Source organism: Leptopilina boulardi, unplaced genomic scaffold, assembly GCF_019393585.1.
Source record: "Leptopilina boulardi isolate dan_hultmark-lab unplaced genomic scaffold, ZJU_Lbou_2.1 LbouV2_19, whole genome shotgun sequence".
NCBI lineage: Eukaryota > Metazoa > Arthropoda > Insecta > Hymenoptera > Figitidae > Leptopilina > Leptopilina boulardi.
Window position 1 is genome coordinate 119,567 of NW_026137740.1, and position 24,925 is coordinate 144,491.

Consider the following 24,925-nt stretch of genomic DNA (forward strand, 5'->3'; position numbering starts at 1 on the left):
TACTCATTTTCTTAGAACAATTATTTTCTAATTTATACTAGAAAATGAAAAATATATAAGTAAGGAAAAATTTTATATTCCTTTTAAAAATTTTCACACATTGGTGTGTATTAGAAACAAATTTATTCTAAATTTAAGAATATATTTGTTTTGCTTTCTATTTTTGCAAATAACAAAAAATTGCATACATTTTATTGTTGTTAAATAAAATAAAATAAAAATTTCTTTACTCTTAATTAAGAATATCAATTTTTTTCAGTTTGACGACGACAGTGGACAATAACGATGATGATGATGATGATGATACTGATGCTGGAGAAACATTTATAACACCTATTTCAAATGAAATTGAGAGTGAGTTAGTGCTGCTATGCAATGATGGTCCCATTTGCGCGCAGAAGCATCGAGCCAGTCGAGCTTCGCTTCTCGTCAAACAAACATCTCTTTATTAAAAGTCTCTCTCTATCTCCTTTTGGCAAAATTTTCGTTTTTATTAACTTAAAATTAGTTCTAAAAAAATTGACAATTATCGGAAATTTGAAAATTACAATCATTTATCACACGACATTATTTTTTTCTTTTTTCTTTTTTTTGGGTCTATACTAATCGATATACTTAGACTCAGATAATATACATATATATACGCGGAACACAGCTGTTCATATACTGAACAAGTTACGCACAATTATTTTTTTCACCCCTTTCTAATTTTTCCAATTTAAGAAAAAGAAAAGAAAATTGAAAATCCCGCGCATTATTTGAAAAACATTTTTTAAAAAATCTTTAATATTGAGAGGAAATTATCTAAATTACAATGAATTATATAAATTTCTATTTTATATAGGAAACAATTAAAAAAAAGAGAGATTAATGACGAAGCTAAAAGAAAAAAAAATACAGAATAAATATAATTATTAATCTATTTTGATGAGTCCACCTACCTTACCAGCATTAATATATTTGAATGAAGCCTAAGAATTTGTAAATAGATCTATAGAACCACGTGGACCTATTTGTTTTTGTTAGAAAAACAAATAAATAAAATACATCGACAATAAATCGAGGTCTTAAATAATAATCTTTTGGGAGCAAGTAAAAGAATATTTTATGAAAAACATAAAAATACACGAAAAAGATAAACTCATTGTGATAAGAGAGCAAACAGAGATCAGACGTATATTTTCTTAATGTGAATAATATTTTTAAAAAAAGTGTCTTCAAGTCAGAATAATACTAGAGTACAGGAAAAAACTGTGAGTAAAAATTCTAAAATTCGATGTCTTTTTAATTGATATTTAATTTATCTTTTATTTTACAGGACTAATTGTTAATATTTCCAACTTTCATTTTTTTGTTTCTGGATTAAAAAAGAAATTTTGTTTGTTTGTTTTTTAGAGAAAATAGACAGACTTCCTAATTAGCGAGAAGTTTTTCAAAACTTTTTACTTCATTTTTTTTTTGCAAAAAATAGTACACTAAAAATAAATTTATTTTATTTATTATTTATTCATTATTATTTAATATTTTATTTATTTTATTAAATGTTTATAAAAGCGAATGAAAATAAAAACAAAAGAAAAAATTGACCAAAAATTTTCAATAACATTTTTTTTAAGATCTAATATTTTTTATTTATTATTAATTTTTTTAAATAAATCGACAAATTTATAAGTACTTTATCTAAGTGATAATTGTTTGTTAATAAATTAAATAATCAACGTAAACTGTTATCTTATGCAAGTCTAGTCATTTTCCTGTTACAATAATTTACATAATTGTACAGGTACACTCGTATGAGAAAACAGCATGCGGATTTATTTATTAAAATCGATAACAAGTTCTTTTACTCCCTCTTAATAGACATTTTATTATTATTATCGATATTTTGATATCAAAAATCCATATTGTAGATAAACAAAAAAAATTTCAGAAAATGATATAATTTTTTTTATTTAAATCGCTCTCTATACATCCAGAGAAATTTTCTTTTATTGCAATAAATTATAATTTATTTGAATTAAATAAAAATATATCTATTTCAGATTATTTTAATTATAACAAATTACTATTGTTTTTACTATTTTTTATCAAAAAAAATTTTATTTGCGCCAAATAAAATTTTGTTTTGGTATAAAAAAAATTTATTATTATTCTCTTCTATTTTACACAAAGTATTTAATAATATCTAAAGTTGTTTCATGGTGTATATTACGTTATGACCTTCAACAAAACTCGTTAAATTTTCGGAACCCACATTCCTAATCGATTTTCGATACAATCTCTCTCTCTCTCTCATAGTATATACATATATACTTTCCCAACAATTTTTGCCACCTTCAAAAATATAAGTGAGAACAATACAATTTTAAATGTTTTTGGTCCAGTGGTACTAAAATGGAACACACTACTTTACTGCAAAATGTGAAAAGATTCTTTCTAGCGCAATTATCTTACTTCTCTCAAGAGGGAAAGAAAAAGAAAGACAAATTATTTTTCACGTATGAAAGTAGACAAAAAATCCTTCTCTTTTTTTCTCACGATAAAAAAGAAAAAAAGAAAAAAGAATTACAAAAAAGGAATTGAAAATTTTAATAGAATTTTATGTGCAGAAATTTTTTTTTATAATAATTAGATTTTAATTTCTGTAACTATATTAATTTAGTTATTTATTTATTTATGAAAATAACTATATAATTTATTTTATAATTCTTTATACTATTTTTTTTTTAAAAATGTTTATATTTAATTTTTTTATCTGTTCTTCTTCTACATTCTTTCTTTTTTTTTAATTAAAAAATATAAGAAAGGAAACAGTATTAAAAGAGTCATTATGTAAAAAAAGTTACAGCCCTAATTAGAAGATTTTTTCAAGAAGTTGACACACATAGTTATAGTTATCGTCCCTACTGTTACTATTTTACAAAAATATATGTAACTAAAATTTTTGTTAACTTATTTAAAGAAAAACAAATTTACTGCGGTTATTGAATTATTATTTGTAGACGAATCAAAAATTCACATTTTAGCTAAAAAATGTTGTGTTTTTTTAAATTCATGTTTATATATGAAATAATTTTATTCCCAGAATTGAAACGAATCGATTCGTATATATAAAGCATATGTTACACCCTAAATGAATTAAAATTTTCTTAATTTTTCAAAAAATTTAATTAATTTATAACAGTTTGCTACTCGAAATGTTTTAAATCAATCAATTGAATTGGAGAATTCATAGCTTCCTCCACGAGGAAGCAAATTTTTTGCTTCACACAATGAGGAAGCAAAATGTTTATGAAATAAACATAAAGAACCCCCTCCTTGTTTTATTTTATAAGCAAAATTTGTTTAATTATCTATAATTTTTTATTTTAGGGAATTTGTCATCATTTTTTTTGAGCCTGTAATGAAGTTTTAAAATGTCAAAATCAACAACAGAATATGTTAAAGCCGTTGAAGGCGGTATATCACCAACCCAGGTAATATTTTCATATTTTTAATGTCAATTTTTATATATATATAGAAATATAATTAATTAATTAAAAAAATTTAATTGTCACGTTTATTGTAAAAGAAATTGATAATGTAAAATGACTATTTTTTATTCAAATAAAATAACAAAGAAGAAGTTAAAAAAAAATTTTGTGTATTGCAGGCAGTCGAAACGAAAATATATAAAAGAAGATGGTTAATATTGGGAATATTTGTCCTCTATAGTGCCAGCAATGCCATGCAATGGATTCAGTTCAGTATTATTGCAAATACAGTTGCAGAATATTACAATGTATCAACATTTGCCATCGATATGACGAGCATGATTTTTATGATTACATATATTCCATTTATTTTTCCAGCAAGTTACCTTTTAGATAAATTTGTAAGTAAATTATATCAAAATTTTCGGTATTAAATGTTGCAAAAAAAAAAATAATAATAATAATTTCAGGGCCTTCGATTTGCAGCAATTTTTGGTGCCGTTGGAACAGCAACTGGTTCATGGATAAAAGTCTTTAGTGCCGTTCCCGATCGATTTTGGATTGGATTTTTTGGCCATAGTTTGGTAGCAATTAGTCAAACATTTATTCTTTCGGTACCTGCACGTTTGGCTGCCGTTTGGTTTGGACCAGATCAAGTTTCGAGTGCGTGCAGTATAGGAGTTTTTGGAAATCAGGTATATTTTTTAATTTATAAATTATTATTTTTAATTGTTCATTTATAAAAAAAGAGAAAAATGAAACATGGAAAACGTTACATGCATTATATATTTATAAATAAAGATAAACTAAAAAATCGTAATTATCGCGCAAGGTTAAATTAAGGTATTTTATTTTAAAAATGATTAAAAACATTTTTTGTTATCTTCATCATTGTTTAATATTATTATATTAATTTTTTTCTCTGGAATTAAATTTTGAAGTCTTTATATTTATCCTCTGAATCAGTTGTGTAATAAATGTGTGATATACATGTGTGTGTATATCATAAGTGATTCAATTTAACCAAGGTGCTCCCTAATACTCCCTAATACACCTAATTTGTTTTAAAATGGTATATAATCGCCTCTATACATATTGCTATTACGAAAAATAAAGAGTTAAACTATTATTACATTATTTATATTTATATTAAATTATTTCAAAAAACAAGTTTCATTAAAATTTATTCATTTTTCATTTTCATATTCGAAGTTTTAAATCAAATAAAATATATTTGAAACAAATAAAGCTCTGAGAGAAATATATCTTTTCTCTGGATGTAAGACAAAAATTCGTAGGGGATCATAATAAAAAAATAAAGGAGGAAAAAAATTAAATAATTGGTATACTTAACTATTTAAAAAAATAGTACATCTAGTCAAATAGAATTTCCAAGAGAGATAACTGATGCTCAATATACTCATGAATATCTCACTCTTTATGTAGTCACATCCTGCTTTAACTTTTTATTTCCCATGCGAGTTGATAATAATTTGTTCAATTCCCAATATGAGCAAAAAAAAATTTCATTTCCTTCTTTGCAAGCTAAATTTTTTCAAATAAAGCACCTAGAGAAATCTTTTATTTATTTAACACAAATAAAATATAATAAATTTCGATGTATTGAATTTGCACACTGGTTTTTTCCCTGAAATAAAGAGTAATGTAATTCTAAATATAAATACTCTAGAAATTAATAATTAAAATTTTTTTCACTCTTTTAGTTGGGAATTGCAATTGGATTTTTGTTTCCACCGATGTTAGTTCCAGAAAGTAAAAATCCAGAAATCGTTGGCCAAGGATTACGACTTATGTTTTATATAGTCGCTGCATTTACGTCCATAATTTTAGCCTTAATTTTAATATGTAAGTAAAATTCCGTTTTATAACTTATATAATAATAATATTAAATTATATCAAAAAAAAGAATAAAAAAAATTTGAGAATATTTTTAATTTTTGCACACTCGATTACTCTTGACATATATAGTTACTATATGAAAAAAGAGAGAATATAATATATTTCTGATTTTAAATCAAGAGGCTCTTTATATTTAAATACTGAATATTCATGAAATGTAATCTAGTTTTTAAAGCTGAACCACCACTTCCACCGAGTCCAGCACAAGCGGTTCAACGTGATGCTGAGGATAGTGAAACTTTTTTCCAATCAGTCAAACGTCTAATGTCAAATATTGGTTATCTAATACTTTTGCTAAGCTATGCAATTAATGTTGGCATTTTTTACGCTATCAGCACACTTCTCAGTCAAATTCTTGAGAAGCATTATGAGGTAAATATCAATTTTGATGATGAATTTTAATTATTGCATATTAAAAACCTATTTTTTCTATTTCTTTCTTTCTGAGAAAATTTTTTTAACAATTTATTTTTTTTTAATCCAAATTTGATAAAAAATTTAATAATATTAATCTATGCATTTAGAATTCAAGCATGGACGCTGGCAGAATTGGTTTAACAATAGTTTGTGCTGGAATGCTGGGATCAGTGATGTGTGGAGTTGTTTTAGACAAAACACACAAATTCAAGTTGGTGTTTTTTTCCTTTTCCGATAATTAAATTAAACTTATTTTCAATTATTTACTTTTCAAGTCTAACTTAAAATTTTATTATTCTTCAATATATTTTATTATTAATTAAAATTAATTTTTTTCAGTTCACTGTTTCTATTTATAAAATGTGATTATTTTTATTTTTATTCACAGGGAAACGACTCTTGGTGTCTATTTATTTTCATTAGTTGGAATGATCATTTTTACCTTCACACTTGATTGTGGAAAAATTTACGTTGTCTATGTCACTGCTGGATTATTAGGGTAAGTTTGTTTTTATTTATTTAGTAATTAATTATTTTTATTAATGTAGCAATTTTAATCAATTTTAAATTCATTATTTAGATTCTTCATGACAGGATATTTACCTGTGGGCTTTGAATTTGCTGCTGAATTAACATATCCCGAACCAGAAGGTACATCAGCTGGTTTATTAAATGCAATGACACAAGTTTTTGGCATTGCATTTACTTCACTTTCTGGGTTTTTAATTAAAGAATGGGGTGATTTTTGGGCAAACATTGGTCTTTGTGTTACTCTTACACTGGGAACATTTCTCACAATGATAATTCCCAATGATCTCAGAAGACAAAATGCCAAATTCTAAAAAAATATTGATATTTAAAAGAAAAAAAATATATCCATATAGTAAGTTATTCAATATGAAATTTCGGACAATAGCACGCAAGTGCAAGTGCTTGCCAAACGTGCCAATTTTTTGAATTTCAAAAAAAGAAAAAAAATTATATCCATCGCTGAAAACGATGATGATATTAAATATAAAAATAGGGTCATTCATTTTCTTTGAAAATGAAAAATCGAGACAATAATAGATAATGAACAAATTTAAAAGCCTTTTTTTAGAATGGAAACATGAAAAGTAATCATGTCAGTTTTCTCGTATTTTCATTTTAATAATCTAATTTTTATAAAAAATGATAATTATTTTCTAATTCTATATATAAAATACGTTTCAATACATATTTTTTGACAATAAATGAAAGATGTAATTTTTTTTGACGATTTAAAAATGAAATTTGATTATTGACATGATACTTATTGCAAAATAATTTTTGAATACCATTCTTATTTTTACAAAGGAAAAAAAAATATTTTTTAAAATTCAAATATGTATAATGAATATACATATTTATGAAAAAAGAGCTGCTCAAAATTTGAATCGAATCGAATTTTATTCTGTTTTTAAAAGCGACCTTTTTCGCTACTTAGATTTAAAATCAAACAATTTTAATTCGATTTGATTCATTTTGTACAGATGAATAGTTATTAGAAAAAAGAGAGAGAATTATATTAAATAATAATAATAATAATAAGATTAAAAGAAAGCACATATATAGTGGAAGTGTGTGATTAAAACAGAATAATTATGTAAAAGACAAAAAATAATGTGTCAATCGAAAAATAATTGTCCAATATCGAAATACCGTATCTTCCAACAGACTTACGTCTAAATTAGCAGGAAAAAACCATTAAATATAAAAAATATTCTACAAATGTTATTATTGGTCCAGGAGATCAATTTTTAAATATATATGTGAGAAGTTTAAAAAAATATTTAAGATTTGTTAACAAAACGACAAACATTTTTTTCATAAAATGTTTCATTGTACAAAAAAAGAAAATATAATTTTTACATTCAATATTTTTAATTTTATTACATAAATGGTTAAAAAATTAATAAAATGGTAAAACTGTCGAAAAATATAAAAAATACTGACATAAAAATCTACCTTACCGACTGATGGTAAAGCAGTTTTTTTTTTTGAAAAATGAAAATATAAAAATTACCGATATAGAAATCGGCCTTACCGACTGATGGTAAAACAGTTTTTAAAATAAAAAATTACCGACATAGAAATCTACCTTATCGACTGATGGCAAAACAGTTTTTTGGAAACTGAAACTATAAAAATTACCGGCCTAGAAATCTACCTTACCGACAGATGGTAAAACAGTTTTTAAAAAGAACATATAAAATTTTACCATCAGTCGGTAAGGTAGATTTCTATGTCGGTAATTTTTATGTTTTCATTTTTCAAAAAAAAAACTGCTTTACCATCAGTCGGTAAGGTAGATTTCTATGTCGGTAATTTTTATATTTACATTTTTCAAAAAAAATGTTTTACTGTAAAATATAATTTAAGTGAAATTAATTGCATTTAACAATCAATAATATTGGAAATAACAACAATTAAAAAAAACAATGTGAGTAAAAGTAATAATATATAATTATTTGTTTTGTACAATGTTACAATCTTTTATTCGGAAATTTTTTTGCAGTTTTGTTAACGACTCAATTTTAAATAAATAAATAATATAATGAAAAGAGTATACGACCTATCAAGCTTGTTTATTAAAAATGAATTCTGTGATTTATTCCATACAATAAGTAAATATTTATACCTAAGTATCAAATATTTTTTATATATAAAACAAAATAAATCGAAAAAGGATTTTTTGATAATTTTGTTTGTTTAAATGAATTTGCGAAAAAATAAATTCTTTTGATTCAATTTTTTCAAATGAACAAAAAAAAACAGAGGAAAATATTTTATATGTACTTTTATCTAAATTATAATGCAAAAACATTTTTCTAATTCCTGTGTATAATTTTAATGCATGCGCATATTATATATTTGTATCTTGTTAAAAACAAGTTTTTAGATAACTACAAATAAATCTTTATAGATGAACACAGGAAAAAAATGTTAAATATAATGTTAAAGTTTATTGAAGAGTTTTCGAAAATCAAACTATTTGAAATAGTTTGATTTGTTATAAATAATAATTAATTAAATTGGGCAATTTAACTTTAAAAGTTCTTCCATCAGTTTTTCTTTCTTTTTTTAGAAATAAATCTTTTCCACAAATGGTTGTTAATTTTAAAAGAATATTTTTTGAATGAAGAATTAAAATTTGTAGAGGTAGAAAAAATAAATTGTTGATTAAAAATAAACAATTCTAAAAAATATATGTAGAAATATTAGGATGACTCAATAAAAAAAAATTAATATGTATAATTTTGCAAAACTATTTATAGCTTACAATAATTTTCATATAAAAAGCTTAGAGAAAAATAGAAAAATATTTATTATAGTTTTTCTGTTAATTTATTAAGGTATTAAACTATATTTTGATATTAAAGCACAATAAAACTGTTAGGGAGTCAATTCAATGTAATACATTAATATTAATAATAATAATAAGTTATTATTATAAATATTAAGAAAATGATAAATAATTACTCGAATGAGTATCCAGATGGCAAATTTTCTTTTTTAAAGAAAAAGAAAGAAAAGTATTTAACATTTATGTTAAACAACATAAATAAGCATCAAAAAAATTTGATATAAAAATTTATATCAAAGCAAATTATTTTTTTAATGATTATTTAAAGAGTTCATTTATTTAGGTGAAATAAAAATTTCCCCGAGCCAATGTCCAAGGACACAATAATAATTAATCTTACACTGTTGAAAATATATAGTTATATTGTCTAGAATTTGTTGTTTCAAATTAAATGTTTGTTAAAATAAATGGAAAAAATAATGTTGAAATAATTTTATTCCTTTTTGCCCTCTATTTTTCAAAAATTTGTTTTCCTCTTTGTTAGCATAAGAAGAAATACTATTTTTTTAAAGTAAAATTTAAAATTAAGATTTTAAAACAATAAGATCTTTTTTTAAAAATTGGAAACAATGAAATAAATCGTTTTCAATTATAAATATTTAAATTAACTTTAATTAAATGTACATATTTATATATTGCATCTCAACAAAATTTTTGTGCGTCAAGCGAAAATAAATTCTAAAAAATGTATACAAATTATATATGTATAAATGGTAATACATATACTATAAACACTTTGTTCAATATTCAGTAAAAAAAAAAAAAAAAATATATATATATATATAATATATAAAATAATAATAATAAATATGACTAAAACAATTTTTATATCCGCTTGCAATTTTTTTTTCTGCAGATATTTGAAAATAAAGTATGGGTCAATCGATTTAAAATCATCTAATAATGGTTGTTGCAATATTTTTAAAAAATCAAGTTTTAATATAAATGTGAAATTTTTACTAATTTTTATATGTTATTAAAATTCGACGAAGATACTTTACTCCGTTTCAAAAATATTAAATTTAAAAATTTTTTTACTTGAAAAGATTAATTTTAGGATTAAAAAAATTTTTTTTTCTGTTCTCTTTCTATTCTTATAAAAGAACAGAGAGAACATTCTTTTTTTGATGAGTAATATCATTAAAAGAAATAAAATTTACTCGATAATATATTATGTTGAATGAACTTAAAAATTCATCGATTTTCACATAATATTAAAACGAGATTTTTTAAAATTATGTCAGAGAGATGATTTTTAGTGAATTGACACAAGTAACTCAAATAATAATAATAATAATTGGCACTCGATTAAAATTTTTTAAATTGTAAAATTTAGACACTTTTTGTACCTTTTTAAGGTCTTGAAACAGTACCGGGATGATAAAGTGTGTTTTCAGCTCCCCATTCATAGGGATTTTCATGTGGTCCTAGAGGAACAACAGTTGGTCTAGATGTGTGAGATGCTGCACTGCAACATCTCGGCTGTTCCCTTAGTCGAGCATGTTTCAAGTGTTTTTTATACCTAAAATACAAACCAAAAATGTTACCACTGTTTTTTCTAAAAAATATTCATTCTTTTTTTCTTTATTAGAATTTAATTTAAAAAAATGAATAAATAATCTTACTTGGAATGCATACAGCATAATGTACAACTGGAAATTATTGTTGCAATTCCAACCAATACAGCAATAGCAAGAACCCACATTTGTGTTTTAGATGCATCAGCGCGTGAAATTGTCTTTGCACAATTTTGCACCTTATCAACATGATATGTCCTATAAACTTTCTTCAATTCCTCATTATTTTCATCAGTTAATAATGTTTTCATTTCATGAAGATCATAAACTTCTTTGCCAACCATTTGAAAACATGAGCTTGTCGATGAAAAATCAAGTGAATTATCATCTTTTGCATAAAATTGTGTGTCATAAACATTAACAGTTATTGGCAATGATAATGCTTGTTGTACAGCTTTTTCAAAATTTTCCAGTGTTTTACTCACTTCAGCTGGTGGTTTTGAAAAAACAAATTTCAACATATCTCTATCTCTAAGTAAAAATATTCTCAATATAATATTTGTTTGTCTTTTCGCATCTATTGAATTATTTGCCACAATTGGAATTTCTATATAACCATCTGAATAACTTGCCAACGATCCTGTTGTTCTAAGTTCACCACTTTCTGAATTAAGTGATAAATATGATGGTATTTCTTTACGTGACATTGTTGAATCGACTAGCGATACAAAGGAGACATTTCCCATTATGTAATTAATTGGCAGTGAATCGGAATCAACATCATTCGCTTCCAATGTTATTAGACTTGTATCAATAGGTACATTTAAACGTACACCCAATGTTATATTTTCCTTTGCAAATTCTGGTCTATTGTCATCGATATCAATCACTTTTATTAAAATTTGTCTCTCCGATGGATCTTGACGATTGTACATTTTTACCGATTGAATTGTTTCCGATTTATTTGGTAAATATTTAAAACATTTTACTGTCAATAAATGTTTATCATTTATCTCGCGATCTAATTTTTTCACTGATTTTATAATTGCTGAATTATTTATTAAACGTTCAATGGAAAATAAACCCTCTTCATTACCATAAATTATGGCATAATCAATCATTCCATTTTCATTGATATCTTCATCGATTGCTTCAATTATTCCCACCTTTGAATTAATTGGTAATTCCTCTTGAATGTTCAATTCAATTGGTGGGCTATAGAGATTTCGTTTAAAATGTGGCTTATGATCGTCGATATCAATTATTTTCACTTGTAAAATTCTCGTTGCTTGTTGTGGTGGATTGCCCAAATCTTGAGCAATTAAAATTAAAGTATATGAATCTTTTGATTCTCTATCTAAAAGTTTTCTTGTTGTTATTAAGCCAGTTTCTTGATTTAATTCAAATGCACTTGAATCACTGACAAAATTGCCATCTTCTAAAAATTTAAATATTATTTTACCATTTGGTAAATTTGGATCATCGGGATCTGAGGCGACAACTTGAAAAACGGGACTTTTTAATGTTGAATTTTCTGCAATATATGCAACTTCATCGAGTGTTGGACGAATAAAAAGGGGAACACCATCATTACTAACAACATCGCCAATGTATAGCGTTAAAAGAACATCGGAATATAATGCAGGTTGTCCACTATCTTGAGCTCTTATTCTCATCACATAGGGATCTGTTCTTCCTTTACCAGTTAATTTTTTCGCTGATGATATTTCACCCGATGTATGATTGATTTTTAAAAGACCTAAATTAAAAAAGAAAATTTCATTTTTTAAAAGACAGAAAAATAAAATTCAAATTAATAAAATAAATTTACTCTACCATTTGCTTCTCCTTCGTCAATAATTTCATAATGTACATTTCCACCTGGACCTTCATCGGGATCAACAGCTGTAATATTAACAATACTGACGCTTGGTAGAGCATTTTCTGGAATTACTGCAGTGTAGGAATTTTGAATAAAACTCGGAGCATTGTCATTGACGTCTAAAATATCAACAGTGACTAATGCTCTCGTTGTTTTTTGTTCAACACCACCTTCTGGCATATCTGACGCAATGATGTAAAAACGAACGACTGATTGTTTTTCCCTATCGAGAGTTGAATTTTCCGCAATCTGGAATAAAAATTAATATATTGATAAATAAGTATTGATAAATATATAAAATTAATTGATAAAACTCACCCTAATATTTCCATTAACAGAATCAATTTCAAACATGTTGGCATTTTCTCCAGTTAATGAATATCTAACTTCTCCGTAACCTCGTTGTTTTTCTTCTTCTGTATTTGAACTATCCATATCAGTTGCTTTCGCATTAAGAACAATTTTCGAAGGCGTTGCTGATTCAAGTATTGCAATTTTATAATCCTTGTGATTAAAAATTGGACTATTGTCATTGATATCCTGAACTTGAATTATCACATTTGCCTCGGACATGTGACGAGTAATTTCATAATCTCTTGCAAGAGCTCGCACTTTAAATTTGATCAACTAAAATAGACGAAAACAAAATTTGTTCTTAAATTTAAAAAATTTAGTTCTAAATTTGTTTAAAAAAAAGTACCTTTCGATCAAGTGTCTCATAATCCAATCGCTTGCTGAGAACAACATTTCCACTTTGTACACCAACATTGACAAAACCCTCATCATCAATTTCTCTAATTAATTCAAATCTTTGAACGGGATATCCAGTCATTGGTTCCTTAGCTGAGAGCATAATTAATGTAGTGCCTAATGGTTGTTCCTCGTTTACTGTAATACGAATTGTTGGATTATTTGGTGACCAACCACTATTGATAAATGTTGGATTATCATCACTGTATGCTTGAATATAAACAGTAACTTCCACATGTGCCACTTGATTCTCTTTATTTTCCATTGCATTTAAATCTCTTGCTTCAACTGTTAAAATAATAACAGCAGCTACTTGATAGTCAAGTACTCTATTCACCGTTATCAATCCACTCGTGGAATTAATACGAAACGCCGTTTTATAATCATAAGGCGTTGTTGTTTTTAGTGCGACTCCAGTTTTATCAACGGCTTTAATTGGTTCTATCAGGGAATATTCAATATTTGCATCTAAATCTGGATCAAAAGCCAATACTTTCAATACTAAATCACCTGCAATTTTAAAATTCATTCAAAATATATAACAATCAAAAAATTCTAAAAAAATATTTAATATTACGTTATAAACTAAATAATACCTATGGCTGCTCTTTCAGAGACGTAGACGAGGTATGTTGAATTTTTAAAAACAGGCGGCTTATTATTGACATCAATGATGCTAACAGTGACTGTTGTACTTGCAGTTTCTCTAACAGGAAATCCTGAGTCAACGGCATAAACAATTACTTTGTATTTATCGCCACCAGTTTCTAAATCCAATCTTGCGTCAGGAGAAACTGTTATAATACCAGAACTGTAATAAAAAAATTGTTTTTTTTTTTTTTTTTTAAGTTAACAGAGTTAAACAGAAAATGAAATTTCATTCTTAATTATGTAATCATTAAAATGAAATTGAAATTACCTGGAATTGATGACAAAATTATCTTTGGCTCCAGAAGCAATTTGATATTGCAATAAACTATCCCTACCATCAGGATCATTAGCAACAACCCTGATGACTTCAGTACCCGATGAGGCATTCTCCAAGAGTCTAGCTCTATAACTATTTGGTCCTGGTGTTCCAGCTTTGTAATTTCCACGGAATACTGGTTTTTGATTGCCTGGTACGCCGACTCGTATAAATATTTTTGTTTCCGAATATAATGGCGGTTTACCAAGATCAGTTCCACGTACCGTCAATTGATAAATTCCACGTTCGGTGTCACCTGATTGCACTGGTTTCAGCATTGTTAGCTCTCCTGTTTGTGAATTTATCTAAAATTAATTCAATATTATAATTAATTTACAATAAAAATAATTCATTACAGTTTTGAAATATTAAAAAAAGGATCGATCTTATTAATTACCTTAAAAATATCGTTGGTCATACTATTGTGACTGCTGATGGAATAAATAATTTTGCCATTACCGTGTAAAGGACCATCGACATCGGTAGCTCTAACAAACATTTGTGGATCAAAACTCGTGGCCCCCTCTCTCACAGTTCTTGCATACTCTTGTTGTTCAAAAATTGGTTCATTATCATTAACATCTTCCAATTCAATAAGAATATTCACATTTGACACTCTTCCACCACCGTCTTTAGCCTCTATTGTCAATGTATATGATTTTTGTATTTCATAATCCAATGTTTTTGCAACTGACACACCACCTTCTTTTGAATCGGTTTTAAATTTTTCCGATCCAAATCCCCTAAGGCTGTATGTTAAATCACCGAATGCTCCACTATCACGATCTGTTGCAAAAACATCAGCGAAATGTGTTCCAATATCAGCGTCTTCTCGCACTGAGAGATGGTAGACGGATTTTAAAAATTCTGGACTATGATCATTGGCATCGACAAGTTTAATGTGTACTCTACAAGTTGCGACCTTGAAAATAGAGGGAAAAAACAAAATATTAATATGAAAATATTTAAAATGTGAAAATTCTTTAAAATGAATAACTAATAATATACATACCACTGAACCAGCAACGGATGCAGTCACTTCGAATTCTATTTCACGCAATGAAGGATCAGAGACATCGTAATCTAAAACACTATCATCTCTGGCTCTTATTACAACTGGAACTCTTCCCTGAGCTTCCTCAGGACTAACAATAAATGCATCACTAATTCCTGGATAATTGGGAACGTCTTGCAAGGCCAAAAAATATTTTGCATTATCACCCACGTCACCATCACTCACAACCATATTAAGACCTAAGAAGATTAGAGTAGGAATTTAGTATTATATATTTTTATTTTAGGCCTCGGATTGACTTTAAATTATTATTATTATTATTATTTATAAATAAGCAAATCATAAATATTTACCTGGAAGTGGTGTGTCCATGCCAATATCTTCCGAAATTTTGAGTGAAAAATAATTTTTATTGAAAGTTGGCGTCAAATCATCAACATCGGTTACAACAATTGTCACAATTGACGTTGCCGTATCGCCTGGTATTTCATTATTGATAAGTTCCGTTGCCTTCACTTTAAATGTATAAATACCACCATTTTGCAAAATATTTGGATCCTCTCTATCAAGTGAAATATTTGTTGTAATTAATTTTCCAATTGACATATCGCCTTTACGTGAAACTTCCAATCGAAAATGACCAAAATCTTCATTCTCCAATGTCAATAGAAGTGGCCTTGGTTCACCGCTGTCACCATCGCGTGCTTTTACTGTTAAAATTTGATAACCCTCTGGTGTATTTTCAGGAAGTGCAGCGCTGTACGGTGCATTCAAAAAAATTGGTCGTTGATCCTTTCGATAAAAAGAGAGAGATACAATAAAAAGAAGATGAATAAAAGAAAATCTTGATAAATAATAAATAAAAAAATAACTAAATTACGAAATAGTTTTCCGTTTCTAATTTTATAAATAATAAAAGTGAACCAATTACTTGCACATCCAAAACATCAACAGCAATTGTAGCTCTTGATTGTAATCTTTTGAAAGGATCACTGGCTCCATCGATAGCGACAAGATTTATTAAATAAGAATTTCTTTTCTCGTAATCCAATGCGTGGGATAAAGTAATCTGTACATCGTATTTTCCTTCCGCCAACTATGAAAAAAAATCCAGATTTTGAAGGTTTCATATAATAAACATGTGTTCTTTCTAAAATTGATTAATTTAAATTTTGCAAACTTTATTGAGCCAAAATTCGATTTATCAGAAGTAAAATTAATATTTACAACTTTTTTAAAAAAAGAAGAGAAAAAAAAGTTTTTTAATCCAAATCAACAATGTGTAATTAATAATAATAATAATGCAATGTACCTTTTCTGAGGACACAGTGAAGACTTGACATACATCATCATCGCTTGATGCTGGTATGCAAGAAACAGAAATGTCCGCATTGACACCGCCGTCACGGTCTGTTACTGTAATTGTTCCTGGTGGGAGCAAAAGTCCTCCTACTTTTGCACTTTCTGGTACTCTTGCAGCATATGGACGACCATGATATACCGGAGCATTATCATTTTCATCAAGAACCGCTATTTCTCGACGTAAAGATACAGTATTTGGTTCTGAGCCAGCAATACCCTCGTCTGTTTATTAAACGGAAATGCACCATGTGAGTTATGTTATATCCTTCTTAATTACTTTTACTCTCGGGGAAAAATAATATTCATTTTCCAAAAACTGAATTAAATTTCCAAATAATTTTTCTCTTATTTTTACACTTAAAACTTTTTATTTTATTTAAAAATTGGTATTTTTGAAAATAATTAATACCTGTTATACTGATAATAACTTCAATAATATCTTGTGCTTCACGATCTAATGGTTTTCGAAGTACAACAACGCCAGTTTCACGATCCACTGTGAAATATTCTCCACTGATTGAATAATGAAGTCTTGAGCCTTCTGGATCTTCTCCTTGTAGTGTGTAAACTGGAGCACCTGGTAAAGTGCCTTCGGTAACTGATAACCTCGCCATGTCTCCCCCTTGAATAAAATGTGGCGCTCGGTTTATAACTTGTGCCCATATTGTCCAGCAACTCGTTATCACAAGGAATAAAGACGACCACATTGTCACCTTATAAAAACAAAAGATAAACATTTTATTTTTTTTATATTTTATTAACAAATAAATATTTATTTATAATAGAAAATAATAATTTTTGTACAATTGTCAGTAATCTAAATTTGCTTAAAATTTGTTGAGAAAATTTTTGTTTCTAGAAATTCTGTGGAAAAATCAGAGAATTATTCTTTATGTATACATTTTCATTAGCCCCCTATAGAGTTCCTTAGAAATTAGAAAATCTATAACAGCACACTTTTAGATAAAGAGTCAAAAGTTTCTTATCTCTATTCTCTAAAAGCTTTTGAATTTTTTTTTTGATTTTTGAAATTGATAAGACAAAAACAACCTCGTTAAGAGTAAGATTTTCATTAGCCTCCCAACGTTTTATTCTAAATAATTTTATTCTTATAATTGTGAAAAGAATTTATTTTGAAATTATTAGGAAAATTTTAATGTAATTTATTTTTAAATTTCGTTTATTCTACTCTTAAAATAAGAATATTTTTCTAAATTTAAAAATATATATATAAAAATTGTCTAATTTTTCATTTTTCTCTTTTACACCTACGGTGCAATTAACATTGAACCTGAATTCTCTAATGGTTACGCTTAAGTTGTGACGCATACGAAAAAAGCCATTAACTTAATTGACAACAAGACCAGATATTTATATATGCGCAAACTACATACTGCACACATATTATTGTCAAATCACTATTTATATTAATAAACCGGTACTAGAAATATTTTTCCAAACATATCCGGTATAATACAGTTATATATACGTGTGGATATATAAATATTTCTGGAAAGTGATAGGTATCAAAATCCTCTAAAATAATTTTTTTACAGAAAAAAATATGTTATTCATACAGTGAGAATATTTTATTCTTACAGTGAAAGTATATGAAATATTCGTACAATTAGAATAAAGTATTCTTATAGTGAGATTATTATTCCTATTCTTACAATTAGAATATAAAATATTTTTAAACTGCAATTAAGCCAAAATAATTTATTAAATATCAATACATATACGTAATATGTGACATTTTATGCGGGCATTGAAATCTCTCTCGAGATTTTTTCGGAGGGATGGCCAAAGATGACTTTACTACCTGACTCAAAAACATATAGGTGTATATAACACAACACGCGTCTAAGTAACTGTTTCATTGCGTCCTAGACTGTTTAATACCCGTTATATTCTCGCATTATTTCTCAGTGAATGACCGACAGCATTTACCTCTTCTTTATTATTTTTCTTTCTTTTATTTTAAAAATTCACTCCTCATCACGATAAATTCCAGTGACTCACTTTTATATAAATAATTATCAATTTTTTATATTAATTCAAACAATACAACCTTCACTTGAAATAATAATAATTATAATATTGTGATTTTATAATTTTATATAAAAATAATTTTCACATAAAATAAAAATGTACTTTCACAAATATTTCCCTTTGTTTATACAAAATACTATTATGTATTTCTATATTAACAATAATTGTTTATATTTCTTTTATAAGAAGTACTGCAAAAATTTTTTAATTTTATTCTCATTAAAATAATTTTATTACAATATTATTAAGAAATGAATTTCTTTTTAAAATGTTCGAATCTCTTCAATATGGTGAATGGTTCACATAGATTGTAAAAGATGTTTTCTTATAAAGAATGTTACTTTCTAAATAATATTATATTTTTACCTCTCATGTGTTAATCCGTAATCCTTAATTTTTTGTCACAAAAAAAATTACGTCATTTTAATATAATAGAAATACAACACGTGTTCACTAGTGAGAAAAAACTAACATTGCACAGAATCAAAGAAAAAGCGTCCATCGTCTTGGTCCGGCTAAGACTCGATTCGTTTTGAAAGAGGCACCTCGCACACAGTTGAGAAAGAGAAAGAGCAGTATGAGTCACACACAGAAGGAGAGACTCAACTAAATCGCGGCTTTTGTATTTATCCAGAATTATTCTTATTATTAATAATATTCAGAAATATTCTTATTTTAAGAATAACTATAAGAATAAAATGCATTGATTATATTCTTATAAAAATACACTGTAAAAAAGTATCATTGATTCAAGAATATCACGTACTTGTTCGTATTTGATCCATTAATTAATAAATTTGCATTTTTAAAATTAGAATAACATTTTTTTAGCAAAACTGTGAAAAACATATTTTTAAATCAAAAATATTTAGATTTAAACGTACCTGAAAAATTTATATTCCCCTCTGTATAGTAAAAATAAGAATATACTTTAAATTTTAGAATATATTTATTTTCTATACAGAACGTATTCTTAAATTTAGTATGTACATTTATATAAAATTCTAAAATAGTTTTGTTAATAATATACATTCTTGATTTTATAATAAATTGTTTTTGGTGTATTTTTATAATATACCGAAGATATTTTCCAATTAAATTTAATGTTAAATAATATAAAAAAACTCTTTTTATTAAACATTCAGCCATCGAACAATTTGAAAAATTAACGACAGGTTGTCAAGGCACAGGGGCTGCTGAATATTTAGTCTTTAAAATCATTTCTTCAAGTGGACAAGAGTGAATGAATAAAATTATATATAATATTATTTATTTATTCTTACTAAAAGAATAAAATGCATGAATTATATTTTTAAATATTAACTAATATAGTAATCTTAAATTAATATAATAATAAAAATTTTTTTGAAGCACATACAGAGGGTAATTATACGGCAAACGTATGCCGTTTCATCTGTGCACTAGAAAGTATACAATAGATTTGTAGGATTTGATATAAAGTTGCATATATGAGGAAGAATATAACATCGTGAGATTTTTTCACTTTGAGAATAATTGTATTATATATAATTTTTTTGTCTCAATTTTCTGAAATGGTTATGCTGTGGTTCTCACCATATATGTATAAAAAATATGTTACATAAAAGTATATAATATTCATATTAAATATTAAAAGTTTCTACTGTATTGTTTTTTAATCGAAGGAAAATTAAAACCACATTAATTAATTATGTAATAAAAAACATAAAATATAAAGAAATATTACATCACGATTCATTGGAAAAATATTCTCAAATTGATAGGAACATTTTCCTTTTCTTAATACCTCTTGAATTTTATTCTTAAAATAAGAATATATTTTTCTACTACAAACAGGATATTTTTATTTTTAAATCGAGGAACAAAATTAATTAAAGTACACTTTTCCTTTCTGCGATTGAAATAATTAATACTTTAATAATAAAAAGTTATCTCAAAATGAAAGAAATGGAAAAATGAGATAAATCCTCTCATATTGAGAATAAATTTTTTAAAATCGCAGTTTCCTATACGCCCGTATAATATACGAAAAGAGCAAATAATTTATGATATATATGCGAGGAGAGTAGTTTACGTCTTGCCAATAAATTACCTAATTTAGGAGAAAGACTTTTGTCAGAGTGAAATAAAAAAAAGCAAACCCCTTTTTTTAGTATCGGGTCCCAATAGTTTTACCTTCTGTCGATTTTAGTATACAACTTCAATTCGTACACCCCTTTTTTATTTGATTTTTAATTCACCACGGTCCAGAAGCAAATCTTTCGTGTAATTTCCAATAATTTTTCTGTTCACCAATTGAGAATACAATTTCACGGAAGCCTTTTATTATTAAAACGGTCGATTTCTGAAAGCGTAAAAAAGGGTTAACAAGAATCACTATTGAAAATTTAGCTGTTTATTTATATTCGTATCTATCTAATATTATATAAACCGAAAAAGTGATATTCTTAATTTAAGAATTTCATTTTGTTTTCTATATTTAAAAAACTCTTAAAATAAGAATATCACTTTCTATTATTCGCTTTTTAAAAACATTAAATTCTGAATGTAAGAATAAAAGCGATTTATTATATTCTTAAATTTACAATATCATTCTTTCAGTGCATATATCTTTTAGAAAGCAAATAATATGTTTTTTTCCTATTGCTAATTTATTTCCAAAAATGTTTCTTACTTAAAATGAAATTACAAGATAGATAAAATCTTACGCTTAGTTATAAGGTTATAAAAAGAAAGTGGATTTTAAAACATTAATGCTATATATAGACAAAAAATGTTCCACATACTTTATATATATATATCTATATGAAGAAAGTTTTATGTGACTTTCATCCAGGAAAAATAAATTCTCAGAAGGTAACATTGCAATTTTCTTTTTTGAAAAATTGATTTGTTTAGATAAATATAAGTTTAGATTGTTCAAACTTAAAAAAACGATATTCTTAATTTAAAAATATTGGACGATTGTATTAAAAAAATCTAGTTTCATTTTTGTTGCACATCAAAATGAGCCGCCTACACGTCTCATTCTGAGTTCAGTTTTTTCCTGTGTTGTTGAATAGCAGTCTAGGTTATACTTTCAAATTTAGAATATTTTTGTTCAATGCAGCTTCTGATAACAATTTATCGCGTTATAATATAATTTGTCACATTCTCGAGTTACTATCATTTATATCAGTATTTTTTTATAAAAACTGAATCGAGTTTTATTAAAGTTTTACATCTCTGATAAATATGCTACCTGTTGGTTTCTATAGCAATATTGTATTATCAAATGATTACAAGGATGACATATGGTTATCACTAACTTTATTCTCTTATTATCTACTTCTGTAAATTGATTTCAATTTAACGAATTGTAAATTTGATATGCCTTTTATTCAAAATCAATACAATAATTTTAAAAAAATCTTACTTTATATCAGAGAACAAAAATAACATAAAATTACAAAACCGCAAACTTTTCAAAAAATCCGAATTTGAGTCTAACTCAAAATCCGTTAGTCAAATCAAAAAATGCAGCATACATTTTTTTGAGACAACTTTCAGGTTAAGACTTTGGAAATGGTTCCAGAAGGATTATCACGCGAATTTAATTTTTCGAAAATTTTTCCGAATTTGTTTTCTAGTTTAGCTCAGCATCCGCTGGACCAATCAAAAAGTGCGCCATACATTTTTTGTTCAGAACTTTCTTCTAATTACTGTGGTGGTATTCCGAATCGATTATCTTGCAAATTTTTTTTTTCGAAAATTTTTCCAAAATATTTTTGAGTGTAGCTCAGCATCCGCTGGACCAATCAAAAAGTGCGCCATACATTTTTTGTTCAGAACTTTCTTCTAATTACTGTGGTGGTATTCCGAATCGATTATCTTGCAAATTTTTTTTTTCGAAAATTTTTCCAAAATATTTTTGAGTGTAGCTCAGCATCCGCTGGACCAATCAAAAAGTGCGCCATACATTTTTTGTTCGAAACTTTTTCCCTATTTTATTGGTGGTATTCCGGAACGATTATCTCGCAAATTTATTTTTTCGAATTTTTTTCCGAATTTATTTTCAACTGTAGCTCAGCATCCGCTGGACCAATCAAAAAGTGCGCCATACATTTTTTGTTCGAAACTTTTTCCCTTTTTTATTGGTGGTATTCCCGAACGATTATCTCGCAAATTTAGTTTTTCGAAATTTTTAAAAAAATTTATATGAGTGTGGCTCAGCATCCGCTGGACCAATCAAAAAGTGCGCCATACATTTTTTGTTCGAAACTTTTTCCCTATTTTATTGGTGGTATTCCGGAACGATTATCTCGCAAATTTATTTTTTCAAAATTTTTTCCGAATTTATTTTTAACTGTAGCTCAGCATCCGCTGGACCAATCAAAAAGTGCGCCATACATTTTTTGTTCGCTACTTTTTGCTAAAGAATTTGGCGGTATTCCCGATCGATTATCTCGCGAATTTAATTTTTCGAAAATTTTTCCAAAATATTTTTGAGTGTAGCACAGCATCCGCTGGACCAATCAAAAAGTGCGCCATACATTTTTTGTTCGAGACTCCCGGGTTAAGAATTTGGTGGTATTCCCGACCAATTATATCGCAAATTTATTTTTTCGAAATTTTTCCCGAATTTATTTTCAACTGTAGCTCAGCATCCGCTGGACCAATCAAAAAGTGCGCCATACATTTTTTGTTCAGAACTTTCTTCTAATTACTGTGGTGGTATTCCGAATCGATTATCTTGCAAATTTTTTTTTTCGAAAATTTTTCCAAAATATTTTTGAGTGTAGCTCAGCATCCGCTGGACCAATCAAAAAGTGCGCCATACATTTTTTGTTCGAAACTTTTTCCCTATTTTATTGGTGGTATTCCGGAACGATTATCTCGCAAATTTATTTTTTCAAAATTTTTTCCGAATTTATTTTCAACTGTAGCTCAGCATCCGCTGGACCAATCAAAAAGTGCGCCATACATTTTTTGTTCGCTACTTTATGCTAAAGAATTTGGCGGTATTCCCGATCGATTATCTCGCGAATTTAATTATTCGAAAATTTTTCCAAAATATTTTTGAGTGTAGCACAGCATCCGCTGGACCAATCAAAAAGTGCGCCATACATTTTTTGTTCGAAACTTTTTCCCTATTTTATTGGTGGTATTCCCGAACGATTATCTCGCAAATTTAGTTTTTCGAAATTTTTAAAAAAATTTATCTGAGTGTGGCTCAGCATCCGCTGGACCAATCAAAAAGTGCGCCATACATTTTTTGTTCGAGACTTCCGGGTTAAGAATTTGGTGGTATTTCCGACCAATTATCTCGCAAATTTATTTTTTCGAAATTTTTCCCGAATTTATTTTCAACTGTAGCTCAGCATCCGCTGGACCAATCAAAAAGTGCGCCATACATTTTTTGTTCGCTACTTTTTGCTAAAGAATTTGGCGGTATTCCCGAACGATTATCTTGCGAATTTAATTTTTCGAAAATTTTTCCAAAATATTTTTGAGTGTAGCTCAGCATCCGCTGGACCAATCAAAAAGTGCGCCATACATTTTTTGTTCCAAACTTTTTCCCTATTTTATTGGTGGTATTCCGGAACGATTATCTCGCAAATTTATTTTTTCGAAATTTTTTCCGAATTTATTTTTAACTGTAGCTCAGCATCCGCTGGACCAATCAAAAAGTGCGCCATACATTTTTTGTTCGAAACTTTTTCCCTATTTTATTGGTGGTATTCCCGAACGATTATCTCGCAAATTTAGTTTTTCGAAATTTTTAAAAAAATTTATCTGAGTGTGGCTCAGCATCCGCTGGACCAATCAAAAAGTGCGCCATACATTTTTTGTTCGAGACTTCCGGGTTAAGAATTTGGTGGTATTTCCGACCAATTATCTCGCAAATTTATTTTTTCGAAATTTTTCCCGAATTTATTTTCAACTGTAGCTCAGCATCCGCTGGACCAATCAAAAAGTGCGCCATACATTTTTTGTTCGCTACTTTTTGCTAAAGAATTTGGCGGTATTCCCGAACGATTATCTTGCGAATTTAATTTTTCGAAAATTTTTCCAAAATATTTTTGAGTGTAGCTCAGCATCCGCTGGACCAATCAAAAAGTGTGCCATACATTTTTTGTTCAGAACTTTCTTCTAATTACTGTGGTGGTATTCCGAATCGACTATCTTGCAAATTTTTTTTTTCG

The 24,925-nt window shown here is 27.1% G+C and overlaps 2 protein-coding genes across 4 annotated transcripts in view; one reads left to right on the forward strand and one right to left on the reverse strand.

Moving 5' to 3' along the window:
- The window catches only part of LOC127277900 (uncharacterized MFS-type transporter C09D4.1), a 31,011-nt gene extending 22,616 nt beyond the window's left edge, over positions 1–8,395 (forward strand). Inside the window, exons 3-11 of the mRNA XM_051299343.1 lie at positions 260–1,253; positions 3,373–3,476; positions 3,653–3,874; positions 3,944–4,168; positions 5,198–5,339; positions 5,560–5,765; positions 5,918–6,021; positions 6,199–6,309; positions 6,391–8,395. Of these exons, the coding sequence (XP_051155300.1) occupies positions 3,417–3,476; positions 3,653–3,874; positions 3,944–4,168; positions 5,198–5,339; positions 5,560–5,765; positions 5,918–6,021; positions 6,199–6,309; positions 6,391–6,652 (1,332 nt within the window). The 5' untranslated portion in view covers positions 260–1,253; positions 3,373–3,416 and the 3' untranslated portion in view covers positions 6,653–8,395. The remainder of the gene's footprint in view (positions 1–259; positions 1,254–3,372; positions 3,477–3,652; positions 3,875–3,943; positions 4,169–5,197; positions 5,340–5,559; positions 5,766–5,917; positions 6,022–6,198; positions 6,310–6,390) is intronic.
- Positions 8,396–10,008: 1,613 nt separating this feature from the next.
- LOC127277891 (cadherin-23-like) overlaps positions 10,009–24,925 on the reverse strand; it is a 102,791-nt gene continuing 87,874 nt past the window's right edge. For 2 of the 3 annotated variants that reach the window (XM_051299317.1, XM_051299318.1), the window contains 13 exons: positions 17,098–17,401; positions 16,639–16,910; positions 16,258–16,422; positions 15,680–16,118; positions 15,324–15,565; positions 14,709–15,233; positions 14,264–14,616; positions 13,941–14,155; positions 13,295–13,854; positions 12,913–13,221; positions 12,549–12,843; positions 10,821–12,471; positions 10,009–10,717 (listed from right to left, as the gene is read on the reverse strand). In XM_051299317.1, the coding sequence (XP_051155274.1) occupies positions 10,549–10,717; positions 10,821–12,471; positions 12,549–12,843; positions 12,913–13,221; positions 13,295–13,854; positions 13,941–14,155; positions 14,264–14,616; positions 14,709–15,233; positions 15,324–15,565; positions 15,680–16,118; positions 16,258–16,422; positions 16,639–16,910; positions 17,098–17,401 (5,499 nt within the window). In that variant the 3' untranslated portion in view covers positions 10,009–10,548. Of the gene's footprint in view, positions 10,718–10,820; positions 12,472–12,548; positions 12,844–12,912; positions 13,222–13,294; positions 13,855–13,940; positions 14,156–14,263; positions 14,617–14,708; positions 15,234–15,323; positions 15,566–15,679; positions 16,119–16,257; positions 16,423–16,638; positions 16,911–17,097; positions 17,402–19,106; positions 19,279–24,925 lie in introns of those variants that run through there. The other variant, XM_051299319.1, reaches the window with a different exon arrangement.